This window comes from Argopecten irradians, chromosome 14 (assembly GCF_041381155.1).
Source record: "Argopecten irradians isolate NY chromosome 14, Ai_NY, whole genome shotgun sequence".
In the NCBI taxonomy this organism is placed as follows: Eukaryota; Metazoa; Mollusca; class Bivalvia; order Pectinida; family Pectinidae; genus Argopecten; species Argopecten irradians.
In genome coordinates this window covers 23,918,512-23,938,860 of record NC_091147.1, presented here as the reverse complement: position 1 = coordinate 23,938,860, position 20,349 = coordinate 23,918,512, and the positions used below count along the sequence as shown (strand labels likewise).

Here is a 20,349-nt window from a genome sequence, read left to right as displayed (position 1 = left end):
TCACACAACATTCTATCACTCATAAAGTAATTCGTGATGAGCTTATAAAGGCAAAGTATGATATCATATTGATGGGTTTTTTCCCCAAAGGTCAATAAAGGTCAGCTATCATAGAATCATGATTTCAAAACTCTGCATTCTCAAAACATCTAGCTTCAACAACTATAAAACAAATCAACAGAGGATGCCATATGACATCAAGTTTTGCTTAGAATAATCAGTTACTAAACTTGTATCTTAAAATATTAGATTATTTCTCCCTTGTACACATATATATATAGCAACCCAGATAGTTTCATTCTAATGATTATCTCAATGCTACAGTGACAATTTTAAAAAGAATCAATTTAATCAAAACAAAAAAAAGATATACATTTTATTTGTTCTTTTTATCTTTTGTTCATTCTACTAAAACCAAGGTTATAAAACTATGTCCTTGCCAGAACTGAAATTAATCTAGGGGCACAATTCAAAATCAGAGCTATAAGCAATCTCCTGAAGAGTATGAATTTTGGATGAGGTTTGATCAAAATAATAATTATACTCCAATTTTAAACCCCAGGAACAGCCAATCACAGCACTGCTTTTATGTGTAAGCGACCAATCACAGCAAATGCTAGCTGGGAAGTTTCCTGTATGGTAATTTAACAACTAATCGATAATGTCATAATCATATGTTATTAAAATTGCATCCATAATTTCATGTTTTGATGAGGTAATCAAAATTATTGAACATATTGCTATCTGTTCACATTTTGCCTTTTAGAGGTCGCGGTGGCCAAGTGGTTAAGAGGCGCGTGGACCTATTGTACCACATCCTCTCCACCTCTGGGTTGCGGGTTCAAATCCCGTGCGAGGCAGTTGACAGGTACTGAATTCTAGGGGGTGGCTTTTCTCCAGGTACTCCAGTTTTCTTCAAGTAATAAACCTGGTATGGCCTTATAAATGACCCTGAGTTTTAATAGGCTGTTAAACTAAATAAACCAAACAAAATTTTGTCTTTTTTTTCCTTGTGTCCACAGTAATTTATACCAACAGGGGTTTTCAACTCTGTAATTTCTCTGTCGCTTTATATATTAACTAGAGTAGCTGTATAGGCACCTGTTGCAAAATAACTATTCTCAGCATAACAGCATACAGGGAAATGGAAAACAATAAAATGAATTAAAAAGAATAAATTCTGAAGACTTTGCTTGTGTGCTCCAGGAGGAAACATGTGCTAGTAATCATGCTGTTGACCTACGTCTTTGTGAACGAAATGAAAACCCAGCAAAAATGTTGAGAGGCTTGTAACCATGTAATAGAGACTTGGCTGCCGCTTTTAGTAGAAGTTATGACTATATCACTGCCGGATCCAGTGCAAGAATGTAAACATATCATTAGGAAAAATAAACATACAGCCAAACTTCAAAACTGTTCAGTCTCTCCCTGGCTCTGATTAGCATACAGATCAATTAGCGTTGTGCATGCAGGGCGATGAAAACAGGATCAATATTATGTTTCTGGTTTTTACACACTAATTACCTGTTACATTGAACAAGACATAACCAATATATTGTTGAAGGGAGATGCAGGAACCAGATGACATTTTCAAAGGAGGTTTATGAAGTAGAGATAGGAATGGTTTACATGGAGCACTGGGAGACAAAGTTCTGAATCGGAAAAACCAGGAATTCTGGGAAAGTCAATGGGAGAGGTTAGAAACTGGGAATGTGAATGTGAATATGGAAAGTTAATGGATGTTGAGGAGTGGAAGGCTAGATAGCTATAGGCAAATCAGTGTAGTGCTGTAGAGGAAGAAGAAATTACGATTAGGTCAGAAGGTGGAAGATAGCAGCAGATCAAAATAAACAAGATTTTGAACTTTAGATTTTGTGTTTATTTAAGGTTTTTATCTGATGTGACGAAATACCTTGAAATATTACGAAATATAGGAAAGAAGGAGAGAACAACTATGTACATATAATATGTAAAATTCAAACTACTAGCGAATAATTTTGTGAAAATTCCACACTCTCTTACAATATAGGTAAATTGACCTACAAAATTGCTGAGCAGCTTGGAGGTTGATTAGAATCTTGCAAAATTGATATAAGGCTAAATCAAGTCTTAAAGATCCGAAAAAACATTTTCTGCATCTCAACATGACAATTTTGTGAAAGATTCAGACAACAAGAGATATTAATGACTATACGTTTACATAATATGCATGATTGAACTGCATGAACAAACTTAAGAATATTCCTTAAGTCCAAACCATTAATTTACAGCTATGAAAATCATTAATTGATAGATGTGAAAGCCATTAATTTACATCAAATACCTAGCCGGCCAAGTAAATGAGGCTGGGACCAAGTTTATAAGGTCTATATATATGTTACTGTGATGCTGGTATTTGATTAGCTTTTCTATTAATACAACTCTTGTCCTTTGAACAGACAACTCCATTTTACATCTATTTAAAAGAGACAACTAATTAAACAAAAGCAATTTTGCCTTAAGGAATCCATCTTTACCTGTATTGATGTCAAATGACGATATTTTTATGTCAAAAAGAGTACAGATTAGGTTTGTGAAGACAACGTCTATGTTTGCAGGGCAGAAAAACTGCCAGTGTTGAAGATGATTAAGTTGATATGAAAGCCCTAACCACATGTCCCGATGACGTCATAACTATCGAAACCAATTACTTTATGTCTACTCAGGCAAATAGTAATTGTTCTCCTAGGTCCTCTTTGTGTAATAACACAAGTATTTGCTGATGCTAGATAGCATCATAGCAGAAAATTATTGAATCTTGCAGGCAGATTTATCCAAAAAAGATGTTGCTAATTTAGATATGCATAATTCAACAAAAACCCATCTAAAGTCAGATCATTCATCCAGAGCTTGGTTTAAGGATAATAAATAATCACAAATCAATACACTAATGGTCAAAATTTTCCAGTTGTGATATTATTTCTCTAGACATTATATGCATGTTGTCTGAAATAGGCCAATAGCTGATCACCTTATTTATGAGATATTCATTAATGACTTCAGTAAAGGTGAGTCAAATTAAAGTGATGGATTGGTCAGTAGTACTTACTTACCATACATCGATAATTAATCTATAAGCAAAAACAATAAACCAGGTCGGTCTTTTAAATCAACCAGACACCTTCAAGAAAAAGCACAGATAAATCTTAGAACAAAGAACCGTCAAGATGATTTGGAGATGATAGATATTGGTTTGGCATTTCAAGTGTTCTGCTTTCTTGAATCATAGGTCAAAAATAGAACCCTCTTGAGGCTTTACTCTGGCCTTCAGAACAAAGACTGTATATACATATATATATAGAATACTGGCCATGCTTTAGTTCATTTTCATGTAGTCTCGACTTTTAAAGAGACAAGACATGAATAAGTTTTCCATTGCTTTTGTAATATATGTTTATAATATCTTAGAAAATAAGAAAAGAATAATTGGTCACTTCTTTAATTGAGTGAAATAACGACTTGAAAAAAAAAAACTAAAAATTTTATTTCATGACCTAGCTTTTATATGTCCTGCCATGATATTATAAAACTTCCATTTTGAGTCTATATATAACATTTTAAAGCATTCGTTCAAATTTATAAGACAAAAGCAAATTGAAACAAAATTAATCATCAAACAAAATTCAAGGCTTTTCAAAAACCTCTATATATCTTCTATAATCCTAGAAGCTTTGTACAGAAAATATCTGATGGATTGTAGATTTCTAATTTCTCCGTCTACATAAAGGAGACCCTGTACTGACAGATGATTAAAGGTCTCCGATAGGACACTGGTAATTTGTAATGGAGACGACAAATGTATTGGGGAGAAGCCTCCGCCATGTGTTCGACCAGTCAGACCGTACCATATACAATAATCCTTGATCACCTTCAATAATGCGTCCTGGATTTTAGCTCAGCATTGATTTTATGCCAATTAGTCTCCTTCCGACTATTGTTGCGGTTACTATAGATATAAATATACGACAGTGCCTTGCTTCAGCGTCAATGCTGACTAAGAGATCTGGACATATTCCAATTGATCAATCGGCAAATCTATGTCAATGAATGTGTTTCAATTTATTTTCAATCACCAATATGCTTCTGTATACTGTGAAAAAATTTCTAAATCTTGAGCCGACTGATTCAATGTTGTGTTACAGATAACTTTAGCAGTAAGTTAAGACATGCAGTCAATAAAAACAGGAGTGACGTACATTACATCAATTCTGTCTTGTGTACAATACAGAGTTATCTCCCTTGCAGATAGATATTGATTTTTATGTCATAGTGTTTTGAGGTGAAAATAGCCCTTTCTATCAGAAAAATGGGACATAATGCTTACAAAAACAATATATAACAATCACTAAAGTGGTCTGGTGAAAATCCGGACACCAATAGTCGGAAAAACTCCCAAACTGGAAATAACTATCAGGAAACATATTTGGTTGACTCAGTAAACGGCATACTACCGTCCAGAAAATTTACAATCCGGATGGTTTTGGCTGGGACCAAAGTGTCCGGGTTATTGAGAATTCACTGCACTCTGACTGCCCTACACCAACATAATCTGAATTGCATGTCCCTAAATGACTTGATAAAAACACAAGCGAACCAGACCAAACCTGTCCGTAACTTAGCTGGCAGAACATATGTTACGCCCCAGCTGTTTGACCCTCCGGGGAGCCAGGAAATCAATTCTTCTCTAATCTTCCCCATTATATTTGTATGTCATTTTCCAGATTTAAAATGGAAAATATTCAGTGAGTTTAGATGCATAAACAGCCTATCTGTCACCCTGCAGCTAGCATCAGCGATTCATTAATCAACAATCCATATAGGGCATTCTGGGGTTGGTTTTCATTGCTATATTTGTGAATTTAGAGTGCGATGAAATTTCACAGAATATTTGTTTAAGTGCTATGAGGCAGTGTATTGCTGTGATGTATGAGGTTTACCTGTGAAGTATAAAGGTCATTCAAGGACAGGCTGGTCTTTGTGAGTGATGTAGCCGTGTTAGATGGTTACATGTGGTGAGAAAATATTACCTTCTGATCAGAGAAATCTACATGTCATGGTGTTAATATCATTCTGAATGTTCATATTACAGAGCTATCTGCCCTTGTGGGTAGGTATTGATAGTGACGTCATGTGTTTGTGAGTGTAATGTCATATATTTCAGAGAACACAATATGATTTTCACTTACAAAATAATTACATTACCATGGATACCTTCTGCAAGGGAGGTAACTCTGTAATATGCAAAAACATTACAGTGCTATCATAATGAAACATACAACTCCATCCCCTCACAATACACATACAACAGGTAAACCACCCATCAACTACCGCCCAGGTACTCTTTTGAAACAACCACTTCTGAATTTTGTTTATTTCTGTATCTTAACAGGTTCAACAATAATATTTAAAATAGTTTCCCATAAAATTCTAAAAAACAAAATACCACATCTGTACTGCAAATGCTGCACATATATTAAGCGTTTTAAAGCAGACATCAAACTGCATTCATTATATAAAACCTATCAGACATGAAATCTAAATATTTAAGAAACTGACGGAAAATCTAAGACAAGTGGTATTTGAAGTAGAGAAATGTCTTTAAACATTGGATCCCTATTCAAGTTTTCAACCATAATATGAAATCTAGACAATGCCAGGCAGAACAGGACTGCATGCAGATAAGTGAATATAAAAGACATGGGTATATAATAATCCTTATATATCATCCTCTATAGCTTTGCTGTACCATAGAAGCAGAAATTGCAGCAGTTACATACGTTTACTAACTTTACAACGTTGATTTTTGTCTGTGACCATTGGGAGACCAGGGCCACTATATTTACCCATGTAAAAGCTTAGTGGTAACTTGACACAGCTAATTCGTTAGTGGTGTCCAAAGATTTCTTATAGGCTATCACGAACAGCTCAATAATAATTACCTACTTCAATGCATTGATCGAGTCCTTCTGAAATGGACATAGTGGAGCTCTGATGAGAAGTGAATACACGCAGTGGTGAATGCTTCTTATACGTTCTCTACATCACAACATCACCTATGACCAAAGGGGAAGGGAGCCCTATAATTGACCTCTGAATCTCTTCTAACACCCCAAACCTATGTAAGTATGACCTTGAGACACAAATATATGTACATGTGCAGTCAAAACAGCCAGGTAAAGGAGCAAAGAGTGCAAAATGGTCAAAAAAACAAGGTACACAAATGTATCTAGACACACCAGCCTCAAGGTCTGGCCATAATCACAGAGGGACAAGCATGTTTGTGATGCAGACCAACTACTTACACAGATATTGAGAACACAAATCAACATAGGCTACAAGAGGGTCTATGATCCAGACACCTAAATTAAACCTCGGGGGAAATGACCATGTGACAAAGGAATGGCGGCTGTCCTCGCACACACAGACATGGTGGGAAGACACAGGGCGTGATTGTACTGAGATATATAGTGGGACGGAGCGAGGAGCTGCTTATTGATTGTTGGGCGCTGATACTGCACTTCAGTACAGTTAACAATGACAATATCAGGCAAGGCAAAGAGATGACGTAAACAAATTCTGACACATTTGTTGTCAAGGAAATGGAAGACAAATACCCGTTGTCACAAGAAAAGCTAACGAGACACTCCTAAATTCTAAATCAATTTTCTATATTAGTAACTTATACATCACATCATCAAAAAAAAAATTTTTTTTTAATAAAATCTGTTTCATATGCCAAAATTTCCTTTTATCATAATATAGCTCATAAAATACAGTTATTTTGATTTTTTTTATCTCAGAAACAAACTATTCAATTATAGTTTCAGAAATAACTAAGAAATATGAGCTGAAAAAAATAATAAAATTTTACAAACATTGTAAATTAAGATTGAAATATCAAAAATATTTTTAATCTTAATTTTTTATTAACATAACATCTCATTCTTATGTGATTGTTGTTATTATTTGTCTTTTATGTGTAGAACTTTATAATTCTTTCCACATTAAACTGCTGATAGCCGGACAATTTTCCAACTACTAGCAATATAGTGAACCCTCGAAATTTCGGACACCTTAATCCCAACCTAAGTTGTCTGGATTACAAATTTTCCTGACTGACCATATTATGTAATCTTATCATACAAGTAAGAAATGATATTAAATCATATAATATTATAAGTAATAAATAATATACAAGTATATATACATAATAATTTTTAAGGATAGATATATACATCTACAGTCGACCCTTGATAATCCGGATGCCGATAGTTTGGAAAGTTTACAGTTTGGACGGAAATGTCAGGGAACATATTACCATTATGTTACATATCGACTATGAATAGGAATGTATTTTTTAACAAACATTCATCAAGCCAAATGGAAAAGGATGAAAAAGGATGAAAAAGTCACTTCCATTTCCTGTTCTACTTACAAAATTCACCAAGCCAACTTAAACACAAAATGTGAACATTTGAAAATCATGTTTTAAAATGCAACAGCCAACTCCTGCTCGCATGGAATATGTCAATGCCATGAGTTTTTCTCCCCGTCACTCTACTGATCGTGAAGGAGGTTCATGAGAAAATTGTTCTCAATGTCAAACCTTCCATAGGCTATATATTAAATTACTTTTCCTCTGAGCCTACAAAAGCCCACCGATACATAGTCATGCAACGTCAGCCAATTTCTCAGGGCAAAATGTCAACAGACAGAAAAGGATGGATACAGCAGTGAGAAATGCGGGGGAGGGTCTGGCGTTCTTCAACCTCATCATCAAGTTCCTTTAATAAATCATCTTGCTCGACCAGAAAGGATACTCACATTCATTTCAACATGTATGACTTTTTTTACAACCAATATGAACATCACACCACATATATAGACGTATAACAATTCAGAAAGACAAATTTTTATCTGATAAAGGATACAATATAACCATATATGTCTATCTATAGATAAAAATAATGAATTGATTACAATGGTTATTCAACATACTTATTTCGAGATGATGCTTCTGCGTGTTGGTGTGGTCGGGTCTTTAAAGATCTAGCTTTCACATATATGCATTCTACCATACTCTAGATATATCATTAACGTTTAATTAGAGGACAAAATATATTTAATTAGGACTGGACATCATTCGGTATGGAACCACCAGAACATAATGTGTTGTCCTAATTAATGTAGGTAGCTTTTGATAAGACATATCGTATTCGACCAAATAAGCGCCCAGGATGTTTAAAAATTTGAAATTTTTTTTAGAAGGTGCTGATAAGACGAAATTATTGCAAATCTATACAGTTTTTGTGTAGTTTCGGTCTTTATGCCTGGGCCTGTAAAAGGGTGGGTCAAATATGGTACAAAACAAACAAATATATGTATATTTGCAATCACAATATAATTATAATTTTCAATCCAAGTTGATTATGCAGTACGTATAGCCTTAAAGTATAATGATTGCAACAACTTGGGCTTCTTCAGAATATTATTAATTATTTTCCAAGGGATAGCCCAATTAAGATTTATGTACTTGATTTGTTATCTGTGTTCTAAATATGGTCAGTTTAGATTACAAAATACACAGACATGATATATCAATAGAGAAATATTGATTTGTGTCATAGACGTCGACATCCTCCAATCTTATATAGTCAATTCTTAAAGCTGACATACCTAGTACACATTTGGCATTTATTGATAAAGCTTGGGCCAAATTAGAGGAATTTCATTGATTTTTCTCCTATTTTATTTCGAAATGCCATAACAAAAGGACTTAAATTCATTGAAGAATCTATATTGATATAAGAGGATTGGCTCTCAGTGAAATCGCAACAGGAAGCAGCTTCCTACACATCCAAATACTCGATAGATTGAAACATGTCGCAGCCACATTAAAGAGCCTACATTACTGAGTTATGTGAAGTAGAGTAAAACTGCCTTCATACTAAGTGTTCACTTCTGTATAGAATAACCAACTTAATAATAAAACCACTTGGCTGAGGACACGAATGGCTAATTTCAACACCATTTTTGGTTTTATTAGTTTAACGTCCTTTAACAGCCAGGGTCATGTAAGGACGTGCCAGGTTTAATTTGTTGGTGGAGGAAAACCGGAGTACCTGGAGAAAAACCACTGACTAGCAGTCAGTACCTGGCAACTGCCCAACATGGGATTCAAACCCGTATCCAAGAGGTGGAGGGCTTGTGGTAATATCTTAACCACTCAGCCACCACGGCCCCAGCAACACCATTTAACCTGTGTATAAAGACCACTTGGCTATATAGACCCTTTATGCTAGGTATAAGAACATGACTGAAGAAAAAAACCTTCACTTCAACTAGTATGTTTTTACATAAAACACAAATGTTTCATTTTCATGCTTTAATATTTTCATAATTAATTCATTCACCCCTAAAAAGACACATTTGGACTCTTCTATTTGAAGAACTTGAACTGCCCATTATGAAATTTCAGGGGTGAATGGGGTCTGATCTAAGAATAAGATGAGTTGGAATATATTACATTCATGATGCTTGGTCTAAAAGGGAATTCCAGAACCTAAGAACACCAATTAACGATCCAAACACTGATTATATACATGTCAGTATCATCCAAACATAGCTTTGTTTACTGCCTGCCATAAAGGGATCAGAAGATGTAAACGTCTATTTATGATAAACGTCTATATAATATGTAATATATATTTCTAATGTGTGGTTGTAATTCTCCAGTTCAGCATATGTTTTCTTTGTGAAGTACATGAAACCAACACTAATTACATGTAGAACCATATGTATGCATATTATAATGCTTATTTCATATGAGATTTTGAAACAATTCTTAGATGATTTTTTTTTAATTTGCCAGTCTTAACTGGCAAGCACACATGAAAACTTTGTGATGAGTTTCATAAAATTTTCTGTATGAAATGAACACAAAGTCAAGATACATTTTATCATATAACTGCAACACCTTCATTTAGAAGAATTGTCAATATCAAAATGTGGTGCAAAAATCAAACAGAGGCATGCAGCCATTATGTTCCTAAGTTCGTCTGATGAACTTCCTGTCCAGATCTAGAACAGCCAATGAAAACCACTCCAGGTTATATTACACTAGCGACATACACAAAAATGTCCAGATATTTTCGTAAAAATTATTAAAGTACACAACACATTTCATTTAGTTTTGGGGACTACACCCTGGAGTGATTAATCTGTGGTGATCAAGGTCCTACACCCACTCACTGTCATTATGTTAAGGGCAAAAATGACTTTACAGTTTGATGTACAACAGATCAAGAGATATCTGTGTACATAAAGTATACTTTAGAAACAATAGGACTTATAAGAAACATTTGAAATACATGTCCTGATATCCAGATCTGTAGACATTAGCAAACAAAGGGTTCCACTTGAAACTTCAGCTTCTTGACCTTCATCACTGTTTTTGAGAAAGCCATATTGAACATTCTTTTCACCCACCATCTTGAATTTATGTTTAAATGTTTTAAAGATGGAAGCTTCAATTAATCATTAACAAGAAAGGCTTTTAAAAAATTAAAAAACAAATCAATAAATGATGTTTCAATATCATTCATTATAAAGCAAAGCCCAATATATATGTAGTCAATGATTAAACTAGATATCATATGAATGAATATCAGGTACATCATCACAAAAATAAATTCATTGATGTTACATTATAAAGGCATGCATGCATGTAAAGCTGGTGTAAAAGGCATGGTACAGCAAGACATTATCAGATTTTCCTTATCAGATTTTCCTTTCCCTTTTTTCTTTTTTGTCTTTATCATAATTTCAATTGTTATAGGAGAGTGAATTGTTTTCTGATTGGATTAGACTGTTTAGACCAGGAGAGAGATGAACACATGTTCAGAGGTTGACATTGCAAAACTGGCAACCTAATTATAAATATAATCTTCTTAAGGTTAACAATTCCTCTTATTAACCTACAAAAAGTCAATAATTGTAAAATTCCATATATTTTCAAAATGTTTTGCTGTACATAGAGGCAATTGTGACCTACCTTGAATATGCTGGAACTGGTCACCCATAACGCCGACACGCATGGAGAATGTCTCGCCTGAATTAACATGTACATGGACAACGTGCTGGTGGTTTGGCGGGGAGGTCCCTGGTGCAGATGTGTTCTGATTGTGAGGACTTGGTCCGCGGGGCGACACCTGAGTCGTTGACCCATTTGGGGAGAACCTGTTTGGGGAACTACCTCCGTGGGGCAGGGTAACATGACCATTGGTGTTGTGCAGAGAAGCAACACTGTTACTGATAAGCCCAGGAATATTGTGAGTGAGGACAGTATTTGAATTGTTGACACCCCCTTCTTCACCTAAAACTGTTGAGGTTGTTCCCCCTAGATCTTGGTCAGCATTAATGCTAATATCGTTGTGGTTGATACCACTCTCACTCGGACTAGTAGTTGTGTCACCGTTACTATGCTCACTGTCGTTTACCAGAGCCGTACTGCCGTTATCGTTAACACTATCGTAGCCACTATCTGTAGCTTTGGTAGTCATTTCACTGTCATGTGGAGTAACACCACTTTTGTCATTATTGTTTACAACCATGGTGCTATCCTCGTCACCACTTTCATTCATTTGTGACATTACACCACTCTCGTTGTCATTCACAACGTTGGTCATCTCACCGCCACCATTGTGACGATCGTCCTTGACTTGGTTATCATTGAGGATCGTGGTCGTTTCTACATCACCGTTTTGGCCATTTTTACTGAGAATGGCTCCAACACTTTGGTTACCTGTGCTGTTGTGATTGGCCAAGCTGTCAGTTGTGGAGGGGGGGAGAGGGGAGGTGTGCGCAATGCTGGTCTGGGTTAGGTGTCGATTACAGGACTGCTGCGTTACTGGTGTGGAAGGTGTCTGGGCAGTACCACCCATGGTGGCCTCTGCCGCACCGGAAGCAGCACTGGCCGCTTCAGGCTCTCCATGGTTACTGTGAATGCCATTCTTAATCTCACTTGGAGATAAACGTCCATTTTCTTTAAGTGTTTCATATGTAGTTGTGGTCATACCTTGGTTACAGTTTTGGTTAGCATCAGATTCAGAGGCTTCCGACATCTTCGCTTTTTCCATGACCTCTAGCTTCTCGTTTCTTTTAAGCACTCTCCTGAAATTGGAAAGAAACAGATTTTGTAAACAACCAATGTCAAAAAGCATATCAAGTACATCAAAAAGAGTCCTGCAGACACGAGCTCCAACATTGAAGACATAGTTATATACGACTTAATCTCAATCCACTTTCCCTCCAGTCACTTATGGACTTCTTTTTCCTTTGATACTTTTGCTGTATACCCTCATTTTCAATCATGTTGCTTTCAGAGTAAGTCTAAAACAGTCGATATAAGTTAATCAGTTATAACAATATATCATATATATGTTCCAATTACTGTACAAACGACGGAGTATGTGCTTTCCAATGCAATTGTTGTAATAAATACATTATTTATTGATTCTTAGTGATTTAATGTTTTTTTAAATGCATTTTTTAAATGCAATTTACTAAATGTTCAGGATTTTTTTTTTTTAATATTACCTTTTTGACTCATTAATTATATCTAATGCCTCCTGTCACACAAACCCTGCTATCTACTGTCTACTGTCACAAAGACCCTGCCATCTACTGTCTACTGTCACACAGACCCTGTCATCTACTCTCACACGGACCCATCTACTGTCTACAGTCACAAAGACCCTGTCATCTACTGTCTACTGTCACACGGACCCTGCCATCTACTGTCTACTGTCACACAGACCCTGTCATCTACTGTCTACTGTCACACAGACCCTGTCATCTACTGTCTACTGTCACACAGACCCTGTCATCTACTGTCTACTGTCACACAGACCCTGTCATCTACTGTCTACTGTCACACAGACCCTGTCATCTACTGTCTACTGTCACACAGACCCTGCCATCTACTGTCTACTGTCACACAGACCCTGTCATCTACTGTCTACTGTCACAGACCCTGACATCTACTGTCTACTTCACACGGACCCTGTCATCTACTGTCTACTGTCACACAACCTGTCACTGTCTACGTCACAAGACCCTGCATCTACTGTCTACTGTCACACAGACCCTGTCATCTACTGTCTACTGTCACACAGACCCTGTCATCTACTGTCTACTGTCACACGGACCCTGTCATCTACTGTCTACTGTCACACAGACCCTGTCATCTACTGTCTACTGTCACACAGACCCTGTCATCTACTGTCTACTGTCACACAGACCCTGTCATCTACTGTCTACTGTCACACGGACCCTGCCATCTACTGTCTACTGTCACACAGACCCTGTCATCTACTGTCTACTGTCACACGGACCCTGTCATCTACTGTCTACTGTCACACAGACCCTGCCATCTACTGTCTACTGTCACACAGACCCTGTCATCTACTGTCTACTGTCACACAGACCCTGTCATCTACTGTCTACTGTCACACAGACCCTGTCATCTACTGTCTACTGTCACACAGACCCTGTCATCTACTGTCTACTGTCACACAGACCCTGTCATCTACTGTCTACTGTCACACAGACCCTGTCATCTACTGTCTACTGTCACACAGACCCTGTCATCTACTGTCTACTGTCACAAGACCCTGTCATCTACTGTCTACTGTCCACGGACCCTGTCATCTACTGTCTACTGTCACACAGACCCTGTCATCTACTGTCTACTGTCACACAGACCCTGTCATCTACTGTCTACTGTCACACGGACCCTGCCATCTACTGTCTACTGTCACACAGACCCTGTCATCTACTGTCTACTGTCACACGGACCCTGTCATCTACTGTCTACTGTCACACGGACCCTGTCATCTACTGTCTACTGTCACACAGACCCTGTCATCTACTGTCTACTGTCACACAGACCCTGCCATCTACTGTCTACTGTCACACAGACCCTGTCATCTACTGTCTACTGTCACACGGACCCTGCCATCTACTGTCTACTGTCACACAGACCCTGTCATCTACTGTCTACTGTCACACAGACCCTGCCATCTACTGTCTACTGTCACACAGACCCTGTCATCTACTGTCTACTGTCACACAGACCCTGTCATCTACTGTCACACAGACCCTGTCATCTACTGTCTACTGTCACACAAGACCCTGTCATCTACTGTCTACTGTCACACAGACCCTGTCATCTACTGTCTACTGTCACACGGACCCTGTCATCTACTGTCTACTGTCACACAGACCCTGTCATCTACTGTCTACTGTCACACAGACCCTGTCATCTACTGTCTACTGTCACACGGACCCTGTCATCTACTGTCTACTGTCACACAGACCCTGTCATCTACTGTCTACTGTCACACAGACCCTGTCATCTACTGTCTACTGTCACACAGACCCTGTCATCTACTGTCTACTGTCACACAGACCCTGTCATCTACTGTCTACTGTCACACAGACCCTGTCATCTACTGTCTACTGTCACACAGACCCTGTCATCTACTGTCTACTGTCACACAGACCCTGTCATCTACTGTCTACTGTCACACGGACCCTGCCATCTACTGTCTACTGTCACACAGACCCTGTCATCTACTGTCTACTGTCACACAGACCCTGCCATCTACTGTCTACTGTCACACAGACCCTGTCATCTACTGTCTACTGTCACACAGACCCTGTCATCTACTGTCTACTGTCACACAGACCCTGTCATCTACTGTCTACTGTCACACAGACCCTGCCATCTACTGTCTACTGTCACACAGACCCTGTCATCTACTGTCTACTGTCACACAGACCCTGCCATCTACTGTCTACTGTCACACAGACCCTGTCATCTACTGTCTACTGTCACACAGACCCTGTCATCTACTGTCTACTGTCACACAGACCCTGTCATCTACTGTCTACTGTCCACAGCGTCACACAGACCCTGCCATCTACTGTCTACTGTCACACAGACCCTGTCATCTACTGTCTACTGTCACACAGACCCTGTCATCTACTGTCACACAGACCCTGTCATCTACTGTCACACAGACCCTGTCACTCTACTGTCACACAGACCCTGCCATCTACTGTCTACTGTCACACAGACCTGTCATCTACTGTCTACTGTCACACAGACCCTGTCATCTACTTCACACGGACCCTGCATCTACTGTCTACTGTCACACAGACCCTGCATCTACTGTCTACTGTCACACAGACCCTGTCATCTACTGTCTACTGTCACACAGACCCTGTCATCTACTGTCTACTGTCACACAGACCCTGTTATCTACTGTCTACTGTCACACAGAACCTGTCATCTACTGTCTACTGTCACACAGACCCTGTCATCTACTGTCTACTGTCACACAGACCCTGTCATCTACTGTCTACTGTCACAAAGACCCTGTCATCTACTGTCTACTGTCACACAGACCCTGTCATCTACTGTCTACTGTCACAAAGACCCTGTCATCTACTGTGACACAGACCTTGTCATCTTGTGTTACACAGACCCTGCCATGTACTCTCACACAGACCCTGTCATATCCTGTCTACTGTTACACGTGCACAGACCCTGTCATCTCCTGTCTGCTGTCACACAGACCCTGTCATCTACTGTCTACTGTCAGACCCTGTAATCTACTGTCTAAAACCATATATATAGAGAGAGAATCTTACACAAGCTGCTATGTGATATGAAATTTATCAAACAAGTTCAATAACTTGATATGCCATGAACCTTGATTTAATTGGCATATTAAATTAATTAACAAGTTTGATAACTTTCATATCATATAGTCAAGAGTGTAAGTTTCTATAAATCACATAACTGTTACTAATAGAAATATAAGTGAAACTTTAAATTTTGTCTCTATATAGAACAGTAGAAATCTGGCTTGGATGTGGCGTTTCTGTCTACTGAGACAATCATGTAACGTCATGTATAGATAATGACATCAAAACTACATGTGACGTCATAATAGTGTTATCACACATGTGTCTTATGATATTTATGACATGGCCGTATGACATGGCTGGACGGGCCAGTCATGAGATAAATGTATATATAGTCATTGGCTACTAATATAACCTATAAACACCTATTTGGTTATGTTGCAGTTCTCGAGGTATTAGTCTATTGGCATGCGGCTTGAAGAATCCAAACAAAAACATACAAATATCTGAGTTTATATTACACCTGATCTCCTACCCACACACACTGCACCTTGCCTCTGGACATTACACTTAATTAGCCATGGCAGCAAATCTTGAGGAATTTGTTTTTACCATGCTCAGGCTACTGACCTGTGGAAGTGATTTAAATGCTTTCTAGCACAATCCATTAAATTAAAATTTACCTGCAAGCAGTGAAATAATGCATACATGTGTATGTTGACTTTGTCAAGATGATCACGAAATTCCCCTCGAGTCACGAGAGATAAGACTTACCTGTCTGTAAGGTGTTTAGGTGTATTGTTTACAAGTTTAAATATAGACTAGAGCTAATTAAGATGGTCGGCAGTGAGGGAGAACAGCTTGACCTTACATCCTAGTGAAAGATAACTCCATGTTTATTATGATGGACAAAGAACATTTGTTTTGATTAAATAGGGATTCCTCTCTCTTTGAACAGAAATTGTTTCACTTTTCAATTTAACCTACGAAAATCTTAATAAAATGTGTCATATACAACGTAAGCTTTTTTTAGGTTTATGCATCAGGAGTGTAGAAAGACATTCTGCCTGCATTCATGTGTATCTAGGCAAACTGATGGTGTTATGACGGACACAGGACTTGTAACTCCTAAACTCTGGCTACCTGGCTATAATTGTACAGGAAGGGTTGTCTAGGTATCAGAGAGGCTAGGGTGTATAGGTAAATCTGTCAAACACAAAAAACAACCACCAAAATTGATTAGAGAATAGTCGCCAGATTTTAAAGGTGCAGCTACTTTTATCAATCTCAGGGATGTACAAAGAAGTTAATTTAACATCAGATACAGTCCATAGTCCATCTGAACAAAGATTCTAAAGAAATATATGAGTTTTGTTTTCATAAACAAAGTTTGTATGTCAATATCAATGCGCTAATCGCTTATCACTTAGTTCCCATAGTTTATATATGGACATTGTTCTGACATTAATAAGCTCAGAAAAAAGTTGATAGAATGAAAGAATAATTTGTACTGGTAACGTTAAACCTAATTACCATTACTTATATCATGAGTGTAAAATCTACAAGTATATTGTATATTCATATCTACTGTAATACTCTCTCAAATGGCCCAACCCAAAACTGGGGAAAATGTATGTGTGAAGCATCAGTTTTGTGGTCCATTTACTAGTCATTCTGCTATACCAGATAATTGATAAATGCTGAAATAATTCTAATGGGAGATTTTTTTGGTTATTACTTTCCATATAATGGGAACATTTAGGGAAGAGCAAGCCAATCCTACCCCTATAGTAGCAATAGTACACAAATGCTTTTACGTCATTAGCGTCTACTGTTTTCAATAAACTCAATAAAGCAACACTTCTACAAGCTAGACAAATTTAAAATTTTAGTTCTAAAACAAATTTAAAATTTTAGTTCTGAAAATATACAGATGAAAAAATGTGAAACATTTAAATATTCTAAAGTAATGGATGTTACTTTTTTAAAAACTTTCACAACATTTTTGGTAAAATTGTTGCCCAAATGCTCAAACATAAATATTTATGCATTAGATTTTTTAGGCAGACAAAATCACACACCTTAACCAATTGAACACACTGAAAAAGTAATCCAAAAGGTCCTTTCACAATACAACAAATGTTCAAACAGCTAACAACACTAATGATGGAGAACAAGTGAACCACTACACCAAATGTCAACACCTAACACACATGTCACACACCTTAACCACTACACCAAATGTCATTCATTCAAACATGAATCACCTTATGCATGTCAGGACACCTTAGCCACTACACCAAGTGTCACACACCTTAACCACTACACCAAATGTCACACACCTTAACCACTACACCAAATGTCACCTACACTAACCAATGTCACCACCTAACATACCAAAGTACACCTCACACCTTAACACCACCAAATGTCACACCCTTAACCACTACACCAAATGTCACACACCTTAACCACTACACCAAATGTCCACACCTTAACCACTACACCAAATGTCACACCTTAACCACTAACACCAAATGTTGGACACCTTAACACTACACCAAATGTCACACACCTTAACCACTACACCAAATGTTGGACACCTTAATCACCTAACCAAATAACCAAATGTGGACACCTTAATCACTAACCACTAATCAAGACCAAATGTTGGACACCTTAATCACTAGACCAAATGTTGGACACCTTAATCACTAGACCAAATGTTGGACACCTTAATCACTAGACCAAATGTTGGACACCTTAATCACTACACCAAATGTTGGACACCTTAATCACTAGACCAAATGTTGGACACCTTAATCACTAGACCAAATGTTGGACACCTTAACCACTACACCAAATGTCACACACCTAAATCACTAGACCAAATGTTGGACACCTTAATCACTAGACCAAATGTTGGACACCTTAATCACTACACCAAATGTTGGACACCTTAATCACTACACCAAATGTTGGACACCTTAATCACTAGACCAAATGTTGGACACCTTAATCACTACACCAAATGTTGGACACCTTAATCACTACACCAAATGTTGGACACCTTAATCACTACACCAAATGTTGGACACCTTAATCACTAGACCAAATGTTGGACACCTTAATCACTAGACCAAATGTTGGACACCTTAAATCACTACACCAAATGTTGGACACCTTAATCACTAGACCAAATGTTGGACACCTCAATCACTAGACCAAATGTTGGACACCTTAATCACTGGACCAAATGTTGGACACCTTACTCACTGGACCAAATGTTGGACACCTTAATCACTACACCAAATGTTGGACACCTTAATCATTAGACCAAATGTTGGACACCTTAATCATTAGACCAAATGTTGGACACCTTAATCACTAGACCAAATGTTGGACACCTTAATCACTAGACCAAATGTTGGACACCTTAATCACTAGACCAAATGTTGGACACCTTAATCACTAGACCAAATGTTGGACACCTTAATCACTAGACCAAATGTTGGACACCTTAATCACTACACCAAATGTTGGACACCTTAATCACTAGACCAAATGTTGGACACCTTAATCACTAGACCAAATGTTGGACACCTTAATCACTAGACCAAATGTTGGACACCTTAATCACTAGACCAAATGTTGGACACCTTAATCACTAGACCAAATGTTGGACACCTTAATCACTACACCAAATGTTGGACACCTTAATCACTAGGACCAAATGTTGGACACCTTAATCACTACACCAAATGTTGGACACCTTAATCACTACACCAAATGTTGGACACCTTAATCACTACACCAAATGTTGGACACCTATATCACTAGACCAAATGTTGGACACCTTAATCACTAGACCAAATGTTGGACACCCTTAATCACTAGACCAAATGTTGGACACCTTAATCACTAGACCAAATGTTGGACACCTTAATCACTACACCAAATGTTGGACACCTTAATCACTAGACCAAATGTTGGACCACCTTATCTGACTGGACCAAATGTTGGACACCTTAATCACTACAACAAATGTTGGACACCTTAATCACTAGACCAAATGTTGGACACCTTAATCAACTTGGACCAAATGTTGGACACCTTAATCACTACATCAAATGTTGGACACCTATATCATGGACCAAATGTTTGACACACCTTAATCACTAGACCAAATGTTGGACACCTATATCATTAGACCAAATGTTGGAGCACCTTAATCATTAGACCAAATGTTGGACACCTTAATCACTAGACCAAATGTTGGACACCTTAATCACCTGGACCAAATGTTTGGACACCTTAATCACTAGACCAAATGATGGACACCTATATATCACTAGACCCAAATGTTGGACACCTTAATCACTAGACCAAATGATGGACACCCACCTTAATCACAGACCAAATGTTGGACCCTTAATTCATTAGACCAAATGTTGGACACCTTTAATCACTAGACCAAATGTTGGACACCTTAATCCACTAGACCAAATGTTGGACACCTTAATCACTTAGACCAAATGTTTGGACACCTTAATCACTAGACCAAAAGTTGGACACCTTAATCACTAGACCATAATG

At 37.7% G+C, this 20,349-nt stretch overlaps 1 protein-coding gene across 3 annotated transcripts in view; it reads right to left on the bottom strand.

Annotated features, from left to right (window-relative positions):
- LOC138307798 (fibronectin type-III domain-containing protein 3A-like) overlaps window positions 1–20,349 on the bottom strand; it is a 127,575-nt gene that overhangs the window by 92,264 nt on the left and 14,962 nt on the right. For all 3 annotated transcript variants that reach the window (XM_069248686.1, XM_069248687.1, XM_069248688.1), the window contains exon 2: window positions 11,093–12,210. In XM_069248686.1, coding sequence (XP_069104787.1) covers window positions 11,093–12,210 — 1,118 coding nt within the window. The remainder of the gene's footprint in view (window positions 1–11,092; window positions 12,211–20,349) is intronic.